Here is a 22,873-nt window from a genome sequence, read left to right as displayed (position 1 = left end):
ATTTCCAAGGGTGGTTAGATGAAAATGTGCAGGGGGCTGCGGGGCCCAACACACCCCAGGGACCACCACCTCCCTGAGACAAAATCTTTATTTTATATGGGGACTGCCACCTCCTCACCAGCGCCGATTAACAAGTTTGTGTGGGTGGCCCATGCTGTGCCCCACCTCAGCCCCGGGCAAAGTTTAAGGTTGGAGGTGGGCTGCACGGCCCCCCCTTGTGGAGCCAATACTGGTCCTGGGGACCACCACCCCCCAGGACCGGCTCCTGCTACTCCGGGTCATAGCTGTTTGTCCTGACTTGGAGGAAGATTAGACAGCTCATGTCAAGTTAGAGCAAATACAATTACGCTCCCAGCAAGTGAGAGCTATCAAACAGCTATCGCTTGCTGAGAGTGGAGGTTTCCTCTGTTTCCTGCCCGCACCCATGTGGGCAGGGAAACAGGGGAAACTATTGCTCTCACAGTCTAGTAGCTCCCTGTCTGTGACAGCAATGCCGGTTTCCTCAGGAGGCAGGGAGCCGTCTGAGACTGCAGGGACCTTCAATCTCCTTTCATGGTCCCATTGCACTCTGGATGCCCTGGAGGCCACCCAGGGGAGAGGGCTGGGCCCTGGGGGATGTGGTCTCCAGGGCCGATATCAGTCGGGGAGGAGGCCGCGTGGCCCCCCTCTCCAAAAAATAAAATATATTATGAGACCAGGCCCTGGGGAGTGGGGGCCCCTTCCTCCGTTTAATAGAGGTGGGCTGCAGGGATGGTATCCCTAGGCCAAAATAGGCCAAGTGAGGGGGGCCACGGTCACCCCCAGGAAACGACATGAAAGAACCCACTACCCAGAGTCACATACAGATTGAGCTATAATAGATGAATAATGCATTTACCTCCACAAAAGAATTCAGATAATTTTCAATATGGAATCACTGAGTAAGCATCCTTGCTTTGCCCTCACCAATAATAATGATAATTTGTCTTTTCCAGAAGTGGAGCTTCAACTGGGGCACCTGCCACGTTTATATTTGTAAGTGCTTCCTGTTGAGGTTGACATTTCTGTGAAATGAGCATTTTGGCCAGAACAGAAGTGCACCTACTTGTTTATCCAACAAAGGTCCACAATGTCCAAAATGTCTATCCAACTGGAGTACTTTCTACTGTCAGTTGGTAAGTGCTACATCATTGGGTAAATGTCCAGTGTGTATTGTACACTACAGCTACGTAATGAACCAGAAGGAAATATGTCCCGTGACCTTGTGTGCGTTTGGCAATGAGATTGTTCCTCCTGCGTCTTTCTCCAAAATTCTGTGATAACATGAATCTTCCTATAGAGAGGCCAATGAGACTACACAGATGCCCCAGAGGGCCCACCAGTGCTTTTCCTGCCAATTGTGATGACGCTGTCTTGATAACGAGGAATATGAGGACATCTCCACAAACAAAGAAGCACTTAATTCATATAGATAAGAGGGAGGACTGTGGTTTGGGGAGATTTACGTCTGTAGTCTCATTGTCCTCTCTATAGGAGGATTCATGTTATCGCAGAATACTAGAGAAGGTGACAACAGAACAATCATGTTTCCAAAACGCACACAAGGTCACTTGTGACATTTCCTTGTGCTCCATTGAACAGATGTAGGTTTGAATACATATTGGGCATTTACCCAAGGAGGCAGAAAAAAGTCCACTTGAGTGTGATGTGCACAGTGCGGGGTTGGGTGGTTAAGGGGGTTGGCAGCAGGGACTGTAGTAATCAAAATTACTTTATGTTACAAAACATAGAAATTCACTGAAAGAAAACAAAGATTAGAGGGACATTGTAGTTAGGAATTAGAATTAAAAAAACATAGAAATTAACTTAAAAAACCAAAGGTTAGAGGGATGTTACAGTTAGGTTCTGAATTTACGCACACAAAACCAGAGAAATTCAGCATTAATAATTATAGTTATTTCATGTAACTATAACTTGCGGCCTTAGGTAACAATAACTTGCGCCCTCGCCATGCACTGCTAATTATCCCAGATATTACAGCACTCATGACAACTTTTATAATGTCAATACAAATATCAATGAAACGTTAGACATTAAATTATTACAGAAAAATTGTGCATGGCGATGGCGCGATTTATAGTTACCTTAGGGCGTGAGTTATAGTTACTTGAAATAATTATAACTGCTGAATTTCTCTGGTTTAGGGCAAGTAAATTCAGAACCTACCTATAACATCCCTGTAACTTTTGTTTTTTTATGTGACTTTATATATGTATATAAATACGCACACACACACACACACACACACATATATATTTAAAAATATATATTTTTCACTGATAAAAAAAAGCTTACAGGGACGTTATAGTTAGGGAATAGAATTAAAAAACATTCAAAATTCACTAAAGAAACAAAAGTTACAGGAACATCATAGTTAGCTTCATATTTTACACGCACAAAACCATAGAAATTCAGCAGTTATACTTATCTCAAATAACAATAACTTGTGCCGAAAGGTAACTCTAACTTATGCCCCCGGTTTTCTCAACAATTATTTTTATTGCAGATGTTGCAGTGATATTATCAATAATATAGAAGATGTCATGACTGATGTAATATATGGGGTAATTAGCAGTGCATTACCCAGTTCTAGTAAACTCCACAAGTTATGCCATAAAGAAATCTGGGATGAGCCACTAAGTGGATTCTTTGTGTGCTCAAATGGAAGCACATAGCTTATAAAGCTTTCTTATAATTTCCTCTACAGTCATTTATGTGCCAGTGTTTTGCACAGAGAAGCCTTAAGACAAGAAGGTGAATTATTACAACAGTGGGTTAACTTTTCTTTTTGTCTTCAAACAGGCTGACTTTTGTGAAATACAAGAAAATCCATCTGTCTCCGGAAATCAGTCTCCTGCTACACCAAGACAAGGGTTTCCAACTGCCCATTACCAATCACCAGGTCATGTTTTCACCCTTCCATTAAGCGATTAATTTGATGTTTGAGGAAACAGAACTTCTGTGATATTGCTTGTTTTCAGGCTACTGGCGCCACCTGGCTGTGCCTCCCTGAGGATCAGATAGAGAGCATGTTATGTGCACCTACATCTGAGTCTTTGTTCAATTATTACACAATAGTGATTGTCACTGTGTAGTTATACGTGAGTCAGTTACCATATACTTTAGTGTTGTTTGACAAATCTTCAGAAAACTTTTGTATAAAAGGTTCATCCTCCTCAGTTTCGTCCTGGAAAGTTTCAGGGTGATCCATTAAGGGTGGATCCCAAACACTTTTTTCCTAATGCATTTTTCAAAGGAACAATTAGTCAATGATACAGAGAAAATGGCTGAACAGAATTGCACCATATTTGGGAGGAAGTTAGATCTTTTCCCAGATTTTTTTTTGTTGATTTGTTGTACAATCTGTTCAAGTTTCTGAGAAATTAAGGTTCAAAATGTGTGGATACATTTACAGTTGATCCTACAAGACCAAAAATTATAAAACTAGAGTGAATCTGAATAGTCATAAATGTTCCCCACCTCTTCCGTAGCGTTTACTACTGTCTAATTGTCTGCAGTTGTGATACACTATTCCACAGTAGTAAATGCATTTATACCTGCTAGGTATCCTTTTGTGGATACCCAATAGGTGTAAATGGAGACATTTTCAGCTATAAATGTGCATTTGCAGTGGAAAACAGCTCTGTGAATCGAGCCAGTGACATGTGTTTACTAACACTAGGCATGAGCAGAAAGGCACAGTTGAAATTCTGTGGTCCCTTGGTGTTGGAGGTAGTACAGGGAAAATAGGTAGGTAGGCAATGTTCATTGACATACAGAAACCTAGATGACTGCATTTAAAACAAGGATTTGCTGCCACTGGTGCCTTTTAGTTGAGTATTAACTTAAAACCCCTTGTCTTTCTTACAATAAAGACAATTTTAACAGAAAAATAGGATACAGAGCCAGGAAGCATGCACAATGGCCTCATTATTTGACTTTCCCAACTGTGCTGCTGTTTTGAGACTGACCTGGTTCCCAGGAGAAATTGTTATGCCACTGCAGCTAGCACTTGACTGCCGGACAGTGTCATGCTCATGGAGATCATAAAAACTGCAACCAATTGTGGGTAGTTTGGGGTCTTACCGAAGACCTGCCGTGCTTACCCTGCTAGGTCAGCTGTGACACAAATTGTATAGGACATTTGTGGTGCTACTTTGAACAGCTCCTTAAGTGAGAACAGAGGAGCAGCATGGAAGGCACCCGTGGCTGTTGATCAGGATAGAGAAGTAGCAGGATATCATACCTAGATCACCTCTTCATACCAGAGATGAGGCAAGTCTTTGCTATAGTGGAAGGCTCATAGATGTTAGAAGCGAACAGAGAGTTGTTTTATTCATCAACTGCTGCTGAGCCTCTGAGACATTAGACATCACAGAAAGTGTCCAATTCAGTGGATGAGGGCACTCAGTACTGCATAGCTGTACTGAATCTAGCTTATTACCCTGTCTAATGTGGGCTATTTTTGTGAACCCTGGCCTATCTGTCAGGAGGCACAAAGGGAATGAAAAATTATTTGCACAGCAAGGAACCTTTTCTAAACCTGGCACACATGGGGTGTCCACACCATCCTTGAGGCGGAAGCTCTTTCACTAGCAGGGACGACTCTTTGGTATCCTTGACAATCTTAATTTCGGTATAAAAAAATGATATAGGGTCCATGGAAAAGACACTTCATAATGTGGAAAGACAGCTGGAAAGATTTTCCAGTAAGGTGCTTTCAGTGAAACAAACAACAAAGAATAATTAAAGTAGACTGCAGGCGTTGGAGGAACATGCAGAGGTAGCTGTGAATCTAAAATCCAATGCTGTGAATGGGCTAACAGCCTTGGAAGAGTGGAAAGAAACTCTGAATAACCAGCGCAGATGCAATCCATGCGAAGAGTCTGGGTGTTTTTGGTTATCTGCACACTGAGGTTCTTGAAAATTGCTCACTTGCTGCCAGACGGTTTGAGACTAATTCAGCACCTGAGTTAAGAAGGTGTGGGGAAAATCTTTACACTTCTTCAGAAATGAAACCAACCTAAAGAAGACACAGCAGGCACTGGTATTGGGTTAGTCAAAACAGTGGAGTTTGTGGGCCATATTTTGAGGGGAGAAGTTAAAAGGAAGGTGGTTAAGTGGGGAGAATCTAGACTGCTTTGCTCTTTGATTTGAGCCCTAGACATTGGCCAGGAAAAAAGGTATTGATGGCAATCTGAAATGAACTAACAAGCAGCAGGCATACCGCATGACTAGAATAGTCAATGAGGTTGAGGTTTGACTACCAAGAGAAGAATTACCTGTTTTTATGAGGTGCTTCATCGCGAGCCCTCCAGACTAAATCTAAATGATAGATATGGTGATATGACGGAGGCTTTGGAGCGTGCCCACGTGGAGATATGGGGCGGGTGGGATAGTGTTTTCTGTACTCTTGATGTTGCCAGCCTTGAAGGGCTTATCCAGAGTAGGGGAGCAGATGTTTTGCTTATATTTTTTGTACTAACCTATGTGTCTTCTCATCTGCCTCTCTGCTTTTCTTTTCCTTTCACTCTTTCTTGGGAAAACTGTGTTAGTTTAATGGCTCAATGCACGTGAGAATGCCCATTTAAGATAGGGAAAGATGCATTTGTCATTATAATTACTTTAGCTAGTTACCATTTCTGGTTATTTGATTTTGCTTGTAGATGTTCCTATAACATGTTCATGCTTGGATTTTTGTTCTCTAATAACAGTTTAAGTCTAAAAATAAAATGGAGATTTGGTGTGTTAGGAGTTTCTCCACTGAGATGGGTGAGGTGTGTGTGGGCCTTCTGGAGATGTTAACATGCTGTGGCTAGGATAGTCTCTCTTCCTTCTATCTTACTCTAAGGCCATAGGTTTGGCTGTTGATTGCAGCAGATCGAGTGTTATCTAAGGAGTGTAGTTGCAGAAACATATGTGTGTGTTTTATTAAATTAGGAGAATAAGAATTATGTTATCAAGTATTTGTACTGGTGCAGCTTCTTCGTGCTGTCACAACTCAACTTGGTCCCATCCTGGTACAGGGCAAATTGACAGGTGTTCAGTTGGGTCCTAAATTTAAACAGGACAGGCTAGGCAAGCAAGTAGGGCAATAGAGAGCCTTTTAGCTTGGGCGCTGCCACTTAAATGACGGCCAAAGTTTGATGATTAATAAAAAAAATATCTAAACCTAAAATGGAGAATCCAACCACTTACCACTTGTTAAACAATGAGGTTGGAAGATAACTGCTCTCTGTGGTAAAGGATGAAGAATATGTGAAGTTAGCATTTTTCAATTTTTCTGAATAGTAGCTACCTTTCATGTATGCTATTTTCTGCCTTACCAAGGGTGATATTTAAACTGGGAGAGCGTTGAACCTGCAGGTAAGTCTGAGTTCATTATTCCCCTTCATTAATTAGATTGGCATATATGTCACACTCTTTTCCAAGTCAGATTTTCTTTATTTTTTCTTCCTAAAGTTACACCAAGCTTAAGCTCAGGGTCTTTAGTATGTACCACACAAGTGGTACTGTATCTTGGGATCCCCACTGTTGGTGCGTCAGACCTTAATAAGTAAACTTACAAGGGGACGCGAATAGGTCGATGAACCTTTTGACTCGCGTTTAAGATGTTCGCACCAAATATCCAGTACCTGTAGATCAATAGTCAATAACCAATCAATAATCTTAACAATCAGTGATAATCAATAGTATTAGTAATTAATAGACCGTAATTATCACACACCATGACCTTTCAGTCATGAATAACCACACCTTTAAGTAAAAGTTAGAATTTTTATTTACCTGTATTAACAATGCTAATGTCACGTAAGATAATTTCAATATCAGATGATAAACATACAGAAACAACACTGTCTGTCCAAAGCGTCTAAAGAAACAAAATCTAATCAAAGCTTGAGCCACTACACATTCTAAAGTTACAGTGCAAATTAATAACAAGAACAATTGCGCAAACAATAGCACATACATTTAGATTCAGCAAAGAAAAGACATCAAACGTTACTCCATATAGTGAACTTCATTAGTGAGACTCCTAACTTCCACCAGATTAGAATTAGCGTTTTGGGCTTCATGCAAAACAATTTAGTCAACACAAATTTGGAAAAACATCTAACTATGGCTCTATCAAAATAGCGCTGTTGGTACCTAGAAAGAAAAACAAATAGACATAGCAAACAATCTCATAGATAATATACCTATCCTCAGTTTGGATCAGCAAGCTGTGACAGTCTTCGTCATCAGGACATCAGTTTGGTCAGCTAAGCATCAAGATTCAGCATCAAAGTTCAGAAAAGGCAAAGTCTTTAAGCAGTAAAGTTAAGCACGTCTCTCTTCAAGACGCTCAAGAAATAATGGAGGTATCACAATTTATTCTCTAAGCAGACATTTTATTAAACGCATAAGAAATACAGCTTGACATAAAGCCGTGCAACTAGGCAAAGACCTCTGCTAAGTTAAGGCCGACAATTAATAAAGCTAAGACATAATGTATAACATTCAATATGACATATTACTACATTAATCAAACATAAACCTCAATATTTCATATTTATAAGCCATTAATAAGTAGACTTTGTGAACATTTTCAAGTATGTGCATTATTTTTCTCTAGATTAATACATTATCTACGCAAATCTATTACTCAGAATACATTAATATTCATTAATATTTTTATTAAAACACCTGCTCTAACACCACTGCTCTGCCCAGAAAACAGATCTAGGATGCAGCACTTGGTAGCTATTCGTGATCCAGTGCTGCTCTGTGTTGCAAAGGGCGATCTTGAGGAAACTGCTGACTTGCAGCAGGAAACCCAGTAAAGAAGTAGTGTTGTTCATCTGTGAGTTATTAAAAGGTTTACATGTTTCAGCTTTGTGAAATAAGGAAATTATCTTGTTTTTGCTGTTCAGCATTCCGACCATCATCTGTTCTTTTTGCTTTTGTCGCTCTAAGTGGTAAGGGTATGCCCAGATGTGGTTCCCGTGCTCACTATTCTATAGGATTCAAGCTAGCTTGGCTGACAGGGGTGATAGCCCCAAACCGGTCCCAAGATGCTTGATTCTGGTCCAGAAAGGACATGGCTTGGCAGTTTGGGCTGGACTGTTCCCATGGAGAACAGGGTCAAGACTGGTTTGCATAAGGCTGGGTCCAAACTGGGTTGGCGTGGTGGGCAAAAAACAATGGATTAAACCCAGATCTTTGTGACGGGGGTAAATGTTTGCTCTGTTCAGCATTCCATCCATCATTTGTTCTTTTCACTTATCATGGTGAGAAGGGCAGACGAGGTCCTGGACCTTCAACTGCTCTCGGTGGCCGTCAACACTAACTTCTTGACAGAGGTGCAGCAACCGAGAGCTTCCTCCTCAAAACACCTGCTGCCGTTAAATCATGCCTTCATTCACGTTCTACTGAGTACCTGGTCTAAACCCATCTCACGGGCTCCTGTTACCAGGACGATTGCTTGCCGCCATCACACTGCACTTAGGGACCCAAATTCTTCCTACACGCTGTGAGATATGGTTGTGCAAGTGCTGCCACAGGTCCCGGAGGAGGTCTGGACTGTGCTCTCTCAGGCTGCTGCCAGTGGGAGAGATGTGGCAATGTTCACAATTCATTGCGGACTACACATGACTGACTCATGAGGCTGAGCGGTTTCTTCGACAGTGGCCATGAGCACCCACGCTTGGCTGAGGATGTCTGGCTTTTCGGGGGATGTCCATGCTTCAAGACAGATAAGCTGTTCGAAGACAAGGCAAACTCTGTGCTTGAGTGCTTCAAGGATTCTCAGGCTACGCCCATGGCATTGGGCCTCACAGCAGCCCCTCGTCCCCCACAGTCTGCCTTTCGCCCCTTTCATGGCTACGTAAGGAGTCTACAACCGCACCCATTCCCGGTCAGCCACAATGCTGCCTGTGCTACCCAGCCTGTGTGTGGCTGAGGGCACAGGACACACCGACTTTGTGGGTCAGGTGGCCAATGGTCTTTTCAGTCTGCCACTCCCCCTCTGCAGCAGTCTGACTCAATCTCCACCTTTGGCCAGTTGGCATTAGGATTCACCGTCACCTGCTCCGCTGGCAATCCATTATGTCAAACAGGTGGGTTTTGCTGATAGTTCGAATGTGGTACTTCCTCCCTTTCAAGACTACCCCTCCATCCATGCCAACATCCTATGATCGGATGATGGAGGATCATTTGTCCCTTCTATGCGAGAAAGTTACGTCTCTCTTGGCCAAGGAAGCCATAGAAAGCATTCCTGTGCCAAGAGTAAGCTGTGGTTGCCATTTCCAATACTTTCTGGTTCCCAAAGCAACAAGGGACTTCACCCTATCCTGGACCTTTGGTCTCTCAATCTCTTCCTCAAGAAGGAGAAGTTCAAGTTGCTCACATTGGCTCAGGTTCTATCTGCCCTGGACCTAGGAGACTGGATGGTTGCTTTGGACTTGCAGGATGGTTACGTTCATATCCCCGTCTTGCCTGTCCAGAGATGTTACCTGTGGTTCACGGTAGGCCATTAGCACTTTCAGTTCACCGTGCTCCCCTTTGGCCTTACCAGTGCCCCTTGGTTGTTCACCAAGGTAAAGGCGGTGGTTGCAGCTTATCTGCAGAAATAAGGGGTTTCAGACTTCCTCTGTTTTGACAACTGGCTGTTGAAGGCGAGCTTGCACCAGGCTGTTGTCTCCCACCTCCAGACTACGGTGGTCCTCCTGCATTCAGTGGGGTTCACCATGAACGTTTCGAAGTCACACCTGACTCCCTCTCAGACACATCCTTTCATCTGAGCTGTTCTGTGTGGATACAGTGCAGTTCTGGGCCTATCCTCCTGAGCAGCAAGTACATGATATTCAGTCTATGATACCGAAGTTTCAGCCTCTGTCCTGGATTTCAGTAAAAATGACTCTGAGGCTGCTGGGCCTCATGGCCTACTGCAGCTTGTGACACTTGTCAAATGGCATATGCAGGATATGCAGTGGGACCTAAAGTTGCTGTGGGTGCAACATCAGGGGAATTTCTCCAACAAGGTCCAGATCTCAGAGGGAACTGCAAAAGATTTGCAGTGGTTGTTAACAAACTGTGATTGGGTCAGAGGCAGATCCCTCTCCCTTCCCCAACTGTATCTGGTAGAAGTGGCAGATGCATCACTCGTGGCATGGGGTGGCCACCTGGAAGAGTGGAGATCAGAGGTATCTGGTCTCAGGCAGAAACCAGCCTCCACATCAACCTGTGATCCTGCTTGCATTGAAAGTCTTCCTTTCCCCGATCAAGGGAAAGGTGGCACAGGTGTTCATGGACAACACCACCGCCATGTGGTACTTCAATAAGCAGGGCTGGGTAGGGTCGTGGACCCTTTGTCAAAAGGCTCTTTGCCTCTGAACATGGCTAGAACAGCAGGGCATATCCCTTGTGGTTCAACATTTGGTGGACTCTCTGAATTACAGAGCGGACAAACTCAACCAAAAATACCCTGTGGATCCTGAATGGTTTCTTTATCTTGAGGTGGAGCAAGTTCTTTTTCAGCAGTGGGGAGAGCCTTGGTTAGATCTATTCGCCTCCGCCGAGAACACGCAATGTCATTGGTTTACCATGTTGGAGTTTCCAAGGCGGCAATCGCTCTGAGATGCTTTTCGTCTCAAGTGGAATTCAGGCCTCCTGTACACTTTTCTGCCCATACCATTCCAACTCAGAGTTCTCAAGAAGATCAGGAACGACCAATCCCAAGTAATCCTTGTGGCTCTGGACTGGGAACAGAGAGTCTGGTATCTCCAGGTGCTGAGAATGTCCTTCTGATCAGACTGCCCTTACAGGAGGATCTTTTGTTGTAATAGCAGAGGAGGGTTCTGCACCCAAACCTGTCCACTCTCTGCCTTCTTGCGTACAGATTGAATGGCAGTAGTGACAGCCTTTGATTGTCCTCCCAAAGATTGTATTGTCATCTTGGCAGCCAGGAATCCCTCCATCAAAATGGTTTATGCCTGTTAGAAGAAATTTGTGGCATGGTGCAAAGACAAGTCTGTTGACCCCCGTTATGCCCCTCTCTCTGATGTTCTGTTGTTTATTCTTTCCTTGGCCCAGCAGGTCTCTGCTATAGGCACCCTTAAAGGTTATTTGTCTGCTGTTTCTGCTTTTTTGATGTTGGCTGATCAACCATCATTGTTGAAGTCTCCTATTGTACATAGGTTCCTCAAAAGTCTTACACTTTTTTTTCTTTCATCTCAATTCATTATGTCCCAATAGGTTCTCAATTTGGTTCTGACTTTTTTGATGTGCGCTTCTTTCAAGCTTCTTCACAATTGTCCTCTCAGGCCTCTCACGTTGAAACAGCCTTCCATGTGGCGATTACACATGACCAGAGAGTGAGTGGGCTGCAAGCCTTGTCACCTAAGCCAATATTAAGTGACTAGACACAAGGAAATGGTTTTGTCTGTAGAAGCATACAACAATCGTACAAATTAAAATTGAGTTCAACCAATGTGAGGGAAAAAAATCCTTTTCTTGGACATTGTTGGTTCATTATTCAAGCACGTTTATGTTTGCATCACAGCTACTGTCCTCAAACCAGGAGATATTTTAAAAGGGCACCATAGCTTACAAATAGCTCAGTCATGTTGATTTTTGCTTTTAAGGTCTAATGCCTTTTAATCTTAAATTGCTTCCTTGTGACATACTTAAATAATAAATATGTAGTGTACAGTACTATTCTTCAGACCTGGTACTTTACGGCATTGTTAATAAAATGGCTCTCCTGTCTTTTTAGGCAAGATATTCATCAGTTTCTGAGGAAGTGCATTTTGGTTATGAGCTGCAAAATGTGTGCATTTTCTTTGATAAACTATGCATTTTCTGTAATGCTGAGGATCCCATTTAGTGTGTGCTAAATTATTGTTAGAAATAGGGTCCAAGCAAGGACCCTCACTCTAGTCAGGGTAAAGGAGAATCACCCTCAGTTAACCCCTGCTCACCCCCGTGGTAGCTTGGCACGAGCAGGCAGGCTTAACTTCAGAAGCAATTTGTAAAGAATGTGTACAAATTCACACAGGACCTAGTGAAAAAACTACAAAATGACACAACACAGGTTAAGAAAAATATATAATATTTATCTAAACAAAACAAGACCAAAACGGCAAAAATCCAAAATGCATAAGTCAAGATATTAATTTTAAAAAGAATAAGGGCCAGATGTAGGTAGGCTTTTGCGCCTCGCAAACGGTGAAAAACGCCGTTTGTGAGGCTCAAAAGCCCTCACGCGATGCAGAAACACATTTTGCGAGTCGGAACCGACTCGCAAAATGTGTTTCCGACTCGCAAATAGGAAGGGGTGTTCCCTTCCTAACTGCGACTCGCACCACGATGTAAGTTGATTTGCGACCGCGAAAGCGCTCGCAAATCAACTCGCAGTTACCATCCACTTGAAATGGATGGTAACACATTTGCAAACGGGAAGGGGTCCCCATGGGACCCCTTCCCCTTTGTGAATGCTCACAAAATTATTTTTTCAGTGCAGGCAGTGGTCCTATGGACCACTGCCTACTCTGAAAAAAACCGAAACAAAAGGTTTCGGTATTTTTTTCTATTTGCAGCTTGTTTTTCTTTAAGGAAAACTGGCTGCAAAGAGAGAAAAAAACTGCTTTATTTAAAAGCAGTCACGGACATGGTGGTCTGCTTTTTCCAGCAGGCCACCATCCCCATGAGTGCCTAGACTCGCTATGGGGTCGCAAACTGCGACCCACGTCATAAATATTTATGAGGTGGGTCTTTGCGACCCCATAGCGAGTCGCAGAAGGTGTCTGAGACACCTTTCTGCATACCAATTTGCGAGTTGCAAATTGCGAGTCGGAAGGACTCGCAATTTGCAACTCGCAAATTGCTTTCTACCTATATCTGGCCCTAAGAGTCTTAGGGGGTCATTACAACCCTGGCGGACAGTGTTAAAGCAGCGGTAAGACCGCCAACAGGCTGGCAGTCTTTTTTCTGGAATTATGACCATGGCGGTTACCGCCATGGTCATCCGCCGCTTCTCCGTTCCGCCCGCTGGGCTGGAGACCTGGGTCTCCAGCCCGGCGGCTGTGACGATACTGCCCCCGGTATTGTGACCCGGCTTACTGATGTGGATTTCCAGCGGTAGGAACCGCCATTAAATCCATGGCGGTAAGCACTATCAGTGCCAGGGAATTCCTTCCCTGGCACTGATAGGGGTCTCCCCCACCCCCCACCCCCACCCGACTCCCTCTCCTACACTCCCCACCACCCCTGCCACCCCCCATGGGTGGCAGGAACCCCCTCCCCACCCTGACCCCCGACATTACCTCACTCATACACACCCGACATGCACGCAGGCACCACCAACACACATACACGCACACACACCGACACACATGCCAACATCCACACACACAGTCAGACACGCACACCCACATTCAAACATACATGCACACATCCATACAGACATACCCACAGACATACACGCACTCATTCCGAAAACATGCAACACCCCCGAATGCATAAACGCACTCACACACCCCTCTACATACACCCACACCCCCCCATACACGCACACAACACACAACACCCTCCCACCCCCCTCCCCTAACAGACGATCGACTTACCTGTTCCGTCGATCCTCCGGGAGAGAACAGGAGCCATGGGGGCAGCTCCGCCGACACCACACCACCAACAGAACACCGCTGCGCAGAATCACAGGACGTGATCAGCTGGGCGGTGTTCTGTTGGCGTGGCGGTGGAGGAGAAGCAACCTCCACTTCCCCGCCGCCCGTCACTATGGCTGTTGGCGGTTTGCCGTCGGAAAAACGACGTAGAGCTGCCAACAGTCATAATACGGCGAGCAGAAAAGCTCGGCGGTCTTGTAAAAAGACCGCAGAGGTTGTAATGAACCCCTTAATCCTTAGAAAACAGTGAGAATGCTGTTATTGCACAAAAGTACTTGGAAGCGTAAAAAGAAAGTGCACAGGCGAGCGTGCGTCAAAAAAGGCCAGCGATGTGTCGATTTTTAACTTGCAAGCGAGGCCGTGCGTTGTTCCTCCACCGGTTGGGTTTGTGTGCGTTGTTTCTTCTCTCCCGCAACAGAGTGATATGTCAATCCCGGATGGGCACCTCGTGTCCGGGCTGGCTTTGCGTTGATTTTCCACACCCAGCGATGTTGCTTTGAAATCTGGTCACACGGTGTCAGGAAACTGCTCTGCGTGGGGCTTGCGTCGTTAACAGCAGCAGCTGCAGGTGTTGCATGTCGTTTCTCCAGCCGCAATGCGTTGATCTTCCAGCAGCGATGCAGGTGGAGCGTCGATTTTAGCCACGAGGACTGCGGCACATCATTTATCAACCGTGTTGCAGGTGGTGCGTCAAATGTTCCCCACCACAGTGGTCTTTGCGTGGATTTTTGTCCCTTTCCACCAGCTTCACCTTTCAAAGGCCGAGAGAGATGTTAGGGCACCATTTGGCAGGAGAGGACTCTCAGCAGAAAGTCCAGGTGCTGGCAAAGAGAATTCGTTGATGTCCCTGAGACGTCAGCAACAGGAGGCAAGCTCAGTTCAAGCACTTGGAGATTCTTCACCAGTGTGAAGTCTCACAAAAGTCAGTCTTTGTCCTTTCTCAGGTAGAAGCACCTACTGCAGGCCAACCCAGCAAAGTACAGTCACAGGGAAAGGGGCAGTACTCCTCCTCCAGTTCTTCTCCTTCGCAGAGGATCTTCTTGGTTCCAAAAGTAATCTTATTTTCAGGGGTTTTGGGACCACTTCTTATACCTGTTTCTGCCTTTGAAGTAGGCCTACTTCAAAGAGAAGTCTCTGTTGTTTACATGAGCCTGCCTTGCCAAGGCCAGGCCCCAGACACACACCAGGGGGTTGGAGTCTGCATTGTGTGAGGGCAGGCACAGCCCATGCAGGTGTAAGTGCTATTGCACTTTACTAGGGACTTACTAGTAAATCAAATATGCCTGATAGCAATTCAAAAGTGACTGTAGTTACAGGTAGGAAATGTGTTGCTATACTTTTTAACATGACTTGTAAGTGAGAGAGCTCATATATTGATTCCTATAGTTTAGCTACCCATCCATGAGTAGAACTCTTTTTAAAATAGCTGTTTTTGAGTCTCCTTTTTATGAAGAATTCTTTATTTCCATTGTGTGATATTAGTTCTGTCGTACAGTACAATATCAAGCCATATCATCTTAGGCACTAAGTATGTCAACGATAACTAATGTTAAAACTTGGCCAAGGTCAAACTCAGTGCACCCACTCCATAGAAAACCAGCTTGCAAGAGAATTAACAGCTCTCAGTGAGGTCCCGATGTGTAGTCTAATTTTGGTGTAACGTAAGGACAGCAGCAGCTGCCGCAAATGTTGGGGTGGGGGGACGTATGGGATAGGGGAACCAATGGGAAAAACCCTTAAACTTACTGTTCCTGCTGACTGCTGCCTCCTTGCTCGTCGCTCCTCTTCTTGTGGTATCCCAGCATTCACTGGGACACCAGCACAGACTCACCAGCAGTCCTGGTGCTGCATTCATGCTAAACTTAGCATGAAAGCAGTGCCAGGATTGATCTGAGCGGCTCGGACTGCTGCTCAGACACAGCCCTGGGGTCTGTGCAGTTTCTCCAGCCTGGCTGCTCAATACAGCTGCGTTGGAGAAACCTAGAGTGCGGAAGTGTCTTTGGCCGGCCTGAGATGGCTGGCCAAACACACATGTGCACCTAGGTGCATTTTCTTCTCCTCCTCCCTCTGGTGGCCGAGCCCTGTGGCTCCCTGCACTGCTGGCTGAACCAGCAGATGAAAAATAAAACAATAATCACCTATTATTTTATTTTTCATCTCCTGGCTCTTGGTCAGGGGGCAATGCTCCTCCACCATTGTGGAAGAGGTGCCCCTGCATAAGAAAGAAGGAAAGGTTAGCTTTTATGTTGGCCTGTGTGTTTTCACTTGAACACATGAATTACTTTATGGTTGCCGAAGGTTGTATGTGTAGTTATATATTGTATTTTAGGAACCCTTTGTATTAACATCTCAGATGTATAAATATGACTGAAGGGGAAGGGGGCATAAAAGTTTGGAGGAGAGGTGGTCTTTATGGGTGGGGGGAGGAAGGGGTAGTGATTATGTAAGGAAAGTTTTACCCAGTGCAGACTGAACGTGGTCCAATGCCAATTTAGCATTATTTAAAAATATGTACTTTTTATGCCGTGCTTCCCTGAATTTTATGTCTAGTGAGACTAGTAAAGATGCACAGTCCTCTTCTGTGTATTCTAGTTATAACTATGTTTGCCATTGAAGACGTGTTTCCCATTCTACCTATGTATAGAAGAGTTCAGAAATCAAAGTACTGGAGAGAGCAAACACCTCACTCTTGCCCATGTTGATCCTATACCATGAAAAGGAGAAGTCCTCAGACAGTGAGCTCATGTTGGGAATCGATGTCCTTGAGTTCCAGAGAACATGAAAAATATCTTCTGATGGATACTTCTAACTGTAGATTGCTCAACTTTAGACTGTCCTCAGACACCAGACTTTATCCAGAAACTTTAAACAGCATTGCTCCTGTGTGCCCATACGTCATGTCATGTATCTCCGCATTGAATTAGTTTCGCCACAAAAATGACAAGTGGAGCTCCTAATATACGCACCGCTACTGCATGCTATCCCATCCAAAGACTACAGGGTTTACACTTTGCAGAGACTGTCAAAAACAAATTGGTGTGGCAGACCTCCATGAGGTATGCCTCTGGTGTTTGGCATGACTCCAAGTCATGCTAGGAGTGTGCCTTTGTGAACCCTAAGGTGATATGGGGCTTTGAAGCAAAGCTGTACATTGTCGAACATTGTAAAAGGAAGCTGCCAAGTCCTAGTCTATGCAATAGGTCCTTGTTAGACCTGACAGCCTTATGGTGGTCATCCCCCAACTTTTTGCCTGCCTCCCTCCACTTTTCTGACACTGTTTTGCTGGTTTTAGGACTCTGCACACTTTACCACTGCTAATCAGTGCTAAAGTGCATATGCTCTCTCCCTTAAATATGGTAACATTGGTTCATTCCCAGTTGGCATATTTGATTTACTTGTAAGTCCCTAGTAAAGTGCACTGCCTGCACCCAGAGCCTGTAAATCAAATGCTACTAGTGGACCTGCAGCACTGATTGTGCCACCTGCATAATTAGCCCCTTAACCATGACTCAGGCCTGCCATTGCAAGGCCTGTCTGTGCAGTTTCACTGACACTTCAACTTGGCATTTAAAAGTACTTGCCAAACCTTAAACTCCTGTTGTTCTACATATAAGACACCCCAAAGGTAGGCCCTAGGTTATCCATAGGGAAGGGTGCTGTGTAGGTAAAAGGCAGGACATATACCTGAATGATTTATATGTCCTGGAAGTGGAAAACTCCTAAATTTGTTTTCCACTGCTGTGAGGCCTGCTACTTTCATAGACTAACATTAGGGCTACCCTCATATATTGTTTGAGCGGTAGATTCTGATCAGAAAGGGGTAGACAGGTCATATTTAGTATGGCCAGAATGGTAATACAAAATCCTGCTGATTGGTGAGATTGGATTTTATATTACTATTTTAGAAATGCCACTTTTAGGAAGTGAGCATTTCTCTGCAATTAAAATAATCTGTGCCTTACAGCCTGTCTCCAATCCACTTTTGGGTTGGGCTGGTTGACAGCTCCCTTGTGCATTTCACCCAGACAACCACAAACACAAGATACTCAGTCACTCCTGCACTCACCTGCATACGGAATGGGTCTTACTGGGCTGGAAGGATGGAGGGGCCTGACACTTACATTTAAAAAACTAGTGGCTTTCCCTCACACAATGGACTGCCAAACTCCCTACTGGGACCCTGGCAAACAGACCTGTACTGAAAGGGGACCTTGTGCACTTCAAAACCACTCTTTGGAGTCTCCCCCATTTCAAATGCATTTTTGGGTATATAAACTGGGTCCCTGACCCCACCAGACCAGATACTTCTGGACCAGATCCTGCAACCTGTCAAGGAGAGCTGCCTGGCTGCCCAAAGGACTCACCTGGACTGCGTTGCTGTGAAGGACTGCTGCCTTGCTGTTGCCTGGCTGCCTTGCTGCCCTCTGACTTTGCTGAGAAGTTCTCTCCAAGGGCTTGGATTGAGCTTGCCTCCTGTTTTCTGAAGTCTCAGGGCTAAAAAGACTTCATCTCTTCAAGGACTCCTTGTGCACCGAAAATTGACACACAGCCTGACGGAAACGACGCACAGCCTGCCCCGCAACGAGAAAATCGCTGAACAGCAGAACCGGAATGATGCAGCCCGACTTCCCGAGCACAGATGGACCCAGCGCCTGCGTTGCAACCCAAAATTTGACGCACAGTCCTACCAGATCAATGCACATCTGAGCCGGAACAATGCAGCCCGACTTCCTGAGTGCAGAATTGACGCAGCACCTGCTGTGCGACAGAAATTCTGAGGCATTACATACTAGATCGACGCAACTCCTGTGACTTCATCCCACACGCTCAGGATTTCCAAACATCATCCCTGGGGGTCAAAAGAACCCTGCATCGCAGTGAGGATCCAAGACTGTGCGCCTGAAATCGACACAAAGCCCTTGCAGCCTGAGAAGAAACAACACATTGTCTGTGCTGCGTCGGAAAATCTAATGCACACCTTCCTTTTTCCATGCATCTCCTCCTATGTGGTCTCCATGCGTGTAATTTTGACGCAAACCAGGTACTTTGTACACACAAGAGACAATTGTTGATTTTTAAAGACTTAAGACTCTTCTTAACATTACAAAAGGGATATTTCAACTGGTGCTTTTTAAATCTTGATCATTTTGACTTTAATTTATCCGGATAAATATCTTTTATTTTTCTAAACCAGTGTGGTGTATTTTTGTGGTGTTATAACTGTGTTATTGCATGATTTATTGCACAAATACTTTACACATTGCCTTCTAAGTTAAGCCTGACTGCTCAGTGCCAAGCTACCAGAGAGTGGGCACGGGATAATTTTGATTGTGTGTGACTTACCCTTACTAGGATTGTGGTCCCTACTTTGACAAGGGTGTATACCTCTGCCAGTTAGATACCCCCTTTCTAACATTGGTGATCAGCGGTGAGGATAGGACTTATGTTTGTGCAGAAACATACAAGAGCTATGTGTAAACACCTACCCACAGTGAAGGGTCAATCTGATTTTTTATCTTTTTGCTGCAGTCTTTTCCTGCTTGAAATGTTCATCTAATCCTCAACAACATGTCTCTGGCTGGGTCTCAAGGAGCTGGAGAGTTCGACCTAGCAAAGCTGGAGACGTACACTGTCAGCCAGCTGAACATTTTCTGCAAGGGGATGGGAGTTTCTACCCTGGGTGCCTCCAGGAACGGGGAGTACCAAAAGGTGCTGAGGGCCTGGGCAGAAGCCCGTTCAGAAGAGGATGTTGAGGTGGAGGGCCAGAGGATGGCTCCCAGTGGATTCACCAATAGCAGTGGGGGGGGGACGCCCCTGGATTTGTGCTACCTGCTAAACCAGGGAGCAGTGTCTAAAGTCATGGCCTGACCGCAGAGGAAAGGAGGGAGGAGAGAGAATTCCAACTGCAATTGGCCAGATTAAACATGGAGGCAGAGGAGAGGAAAGCTGAAAGAGAAGCTAAACAGGCTGAGGCTGACAGGGCCTTGGCTGAAAAGAAACTACTTCTGGCTCATGAAGTGAGTCTGAAAGAGCTGGAGCTCAAGTCTAGGCAGTCCGAGTACACCAGTGATGGTGGCAGCATACATACAGGACCTGCTGGAGACATAAAGGTTTGTATGCCCAAAGATGTTATGCCAAGTTATATGGTGGGAGATGACACTGATTGACAATGGTTTGATGCCTATGAAGTTGCACTAATGGCCCATGGGGTTTCTGAAGATCAATGGGGCAGGTTTGTGGAAACATATTCCAATAACTGGGAGGGACACACTCCTCACACTAGAACCAGAGGAACGTAACTCTTACCCACTCATGAAAGCCATTTTAATTGCCAAGTTTGGGATGACCCCTGAGACATACTGTCAGAGGTTCAGGGACAGCACAAAACTCTCCACACAAACTTGGGTAGACTTTTTATATCTTTCTAGCAAGGCACTGAATGGATGGGTGTGAGGCAGTAAAGTGAATGATTATGTGGGGTTGTATAGTTTGATCCTGAGAGAGCATATGCTCAGTGTTTGCTTTACAGAGTTGCATCAGCACTTGATTGACAGTAATCTGACTGATCCTAGGAAGCTTGCTGAGGAGGCAGACTTCTGGGCTAGCACCAGAGTTTCCAAACGGGGATTGTAGTTGGACACCCACAGAGGTGGTCAGGGTTCCCACCAGACGAAAGAGGGGGGAGAAAAAGTTAAAAATAAAGAATTCTCAAAAGGCCCCCAAAATAATTCCCAGTAAGGTAGGGGTAACCCGTCCCAACTTCATTCTGAGAGGAAGCCAGGATTCTTTGACAAGAAAAAAGGGAGGTTTGTACCCCAATGCATAGAGTGCACCAAGTATGGTCACTCCAAGGGCGACTCCAAGTGTCCAAAGAGGGCACAGCCCCCACTGGAGGGCAGACACCTGGGTTGGCTAGTGTAGCGCTTGGGGAGGAGGTAGTCCCAGATAGTTTTGTGGAGCAGATAGAGGTAACCCTTGTGTCCCTGGGAGATGAGGAAATGGTGCCAAAAGCCCACATGCCTGCAAATACTTCCAAGTATAGGCAGTGGGTCACCATTAATGGACAAATGGTGGAGGCTCTGCATGACACAGGATGACTACTGTCAGGGGTCAGCTGGTGTCAGCAGAGCAGGTCATCCCCAATACATTCCACCAGATCAAAGTCGCTGACAATCGTGAGAGCCACTTACCGGTAGCTCTGTTTCCCTTTGAGTGGGGGGACGGCGGTGTCTGGTACTTTGAAAGTAGCTGTGAGTATTGCCATACCTGTAGATTGTCTTTTAGGCACCGTCCTTGAGCATACTACCTGGAGGGAGGTAGAGCTAAGGTCCCACCTGGAGAAGTTAGGCTTGCCCGAGTAAGTCTGCATGACCACAAGGTCCATGGCTGTCTGGGAAGGGAGTCAAGAGCGTCTGGAGCCTGGAACAGTGGCCCAGACAGCTGCCAAGGAGAGCGGCAAGGGACACGGGAAACCAGTCCCAGAAGTTCCCACAGTAGTTGACAGGCCCCTGAGGAGGAGGCCCCTGAGCCAACTGGGGAGGACATTGCTGCCCTGGGTAACCTGCCTGAGCTTACTGGCTGGCAAGTTGATGGTGGACCAACCAGGGAGGAATTTTGCAATGTGCAGAAGGAGTGCCCCACTCTTGAGGGTCTGAGGCAACAGGTAAGAGTCCAAGCAGCAGGTGAAGCCTCTGGTATCAACATATATTTTGGGAGAATGATCTCCTCTACAGTGAGCCTAAGGTGCCGGAGGCTGGGGCAGCAGTTGTGCTGGTGGTTCCCCAGTGCAACCGGGCCTTTCTTCTGGGTCTGGCTTATGACACCCCCCTGGCGGGACATTTGGGGCAAGACAAGACCTTCACCAGGCGTGTCACCCACTTTTATTGGCCCTGAATGTGACTGCCTCAGATGCTTTCTGTAGGTCCTTCCCAACATGCCAGGCTAATGTGAAGACAGGGAAAAGGATCAAGGCCCCCCTGGTCCTACTCCTCATCGTTGGCACCCCATTTTAAAGGGTGGGCATTGACGTCATTGGTCCCTTGGAGCCCAAAACTGCCCTTGACAACTTGCCTATCCTGGGTTTGGTGGACCAATCCCTCTGAGGACAGTGACTGCACCGGTGGTGACCAGAGCTCTAATGGGGATACTTACCCGTGTCGGATTCCCAAAGGAGATTGTGTCTGACAGAGGCACAAACTTCATGTCTACGCACATGAAGTCCGTGTGGGATGCATGTGGAGTGAACTACTGATTCACCACCCCTTACCATCCTTAAGCCAATGGTCTTGTGGAAAGTTTTAACCAGACCCTGAAAGGCATAATCCCAGGCCTCCCTGAGGCCATGAGGTATAAGTGGGATGTCCTCTTGACATGCCTTCTCTTTGCTTATAGAGAGGTGCCCCAGAAAGGGAAGGTGTTCCGCCCCTTTGAACTTCTCTATGGGTACCCTTTCAGGGGACCCTTAAGCATAGTGAAAGAGGGGTGGGAGAAATTTCCCAGTAAAGCCCCCAGGATATGGTCAATTACATGTTGGCCCTCTGCAACCAGATGCAACTCTTCTGAAAAAAGGCCAAGAGCAACCTTGTGGTCCCTACTTGGACAAGGGTGTATACAGCTGCCAATTAGAGACCCCATTTCGAACAGTCCTCTTCACGTTTGAAGTGTTTGGGTAGGTCCAAGTGAAAGTGAAAACAGAAGAAGGGGAAGCAAAACTGATCCCCATCCTGCCTCTCTGCATGGAAAAATGGGTTCCCTGTTTACTTGCCACTTTATTTATAAGCTGTAGCACACATTTGCAGCAGTCATACACCATACTTTAATAACATGGCTGCTGAGAGAGGCCCCACAACCTCATGAACCAGTAGTCACTGAGGCTCTGGTGGTGTTCTAAGTTGGACACACACTGTAGCAAGGAGGCTTGTTTTTCGTTGACATATTATTATCACTGACAGACCATGTAGGATCCATACCAATGTTGATATAGACACTGGAACTACTAGTAGTGGTGTCAGGTTTCTGGCTTAGTCTAAGTCTAAGATATTGAGCATCCATCTTAGGCAGTTAAGCATGCTCTCAATACCACCACTGCAATCCAATGGACAAAGAGTAGTATTAAATACCCGAGATTCTGGTTAACACCAAGACTCAGTGCTCCTTATGGAGCTAATTAT

The 22,873-nt window shown here is 45.5% G+C and overlaps 1 protein-coding gene across 7 annotated transcripts in view; it reads left to right on the top strand.

The window, feature by feature from the left end:
* LOC138265795 (nuclear body protein SP140-like protein) overlaps positions 1-22,873 on the top strand; it is a 637,415-nt gene that overhangs the window by 410,221 nt on the left and 204,321 nt on the right. For all 7 annotated transcript variants that reach the window (XM_069213830.1, XM_069213831.1, XM_069213828.1 and 4 more), the window contains one exon: positions 2,842-2,941. In XM_069213830.1, the coding sequence (XP_069069931.1) occupies positions 2,842-2,941 (100 nt within the window). The remainder of the gene's footprint in view (positions 1-2,841; positions 2,942-22,873) is intronic.

This window comes from Pleurodeles waltl, chromosome 11 (assembly GCF_031143425.1).
Source record: "Pleurodeles waltl isolate 20211129_DDA chromosome 11, aPleWal1.hap1.20221129, whole genome shotgun sequence".
Taxonomy (NCBI): Eukaryota; Metazoa; Chordata; class Amphibia; order Caudata; family Salamandridae; genus Pleurodeles; species Pleurodeles waltl.
Note: the sequence above shows the minus strand (reverse complement) of the source record. Positions and strands in the feature narration are given on the sequence as shown.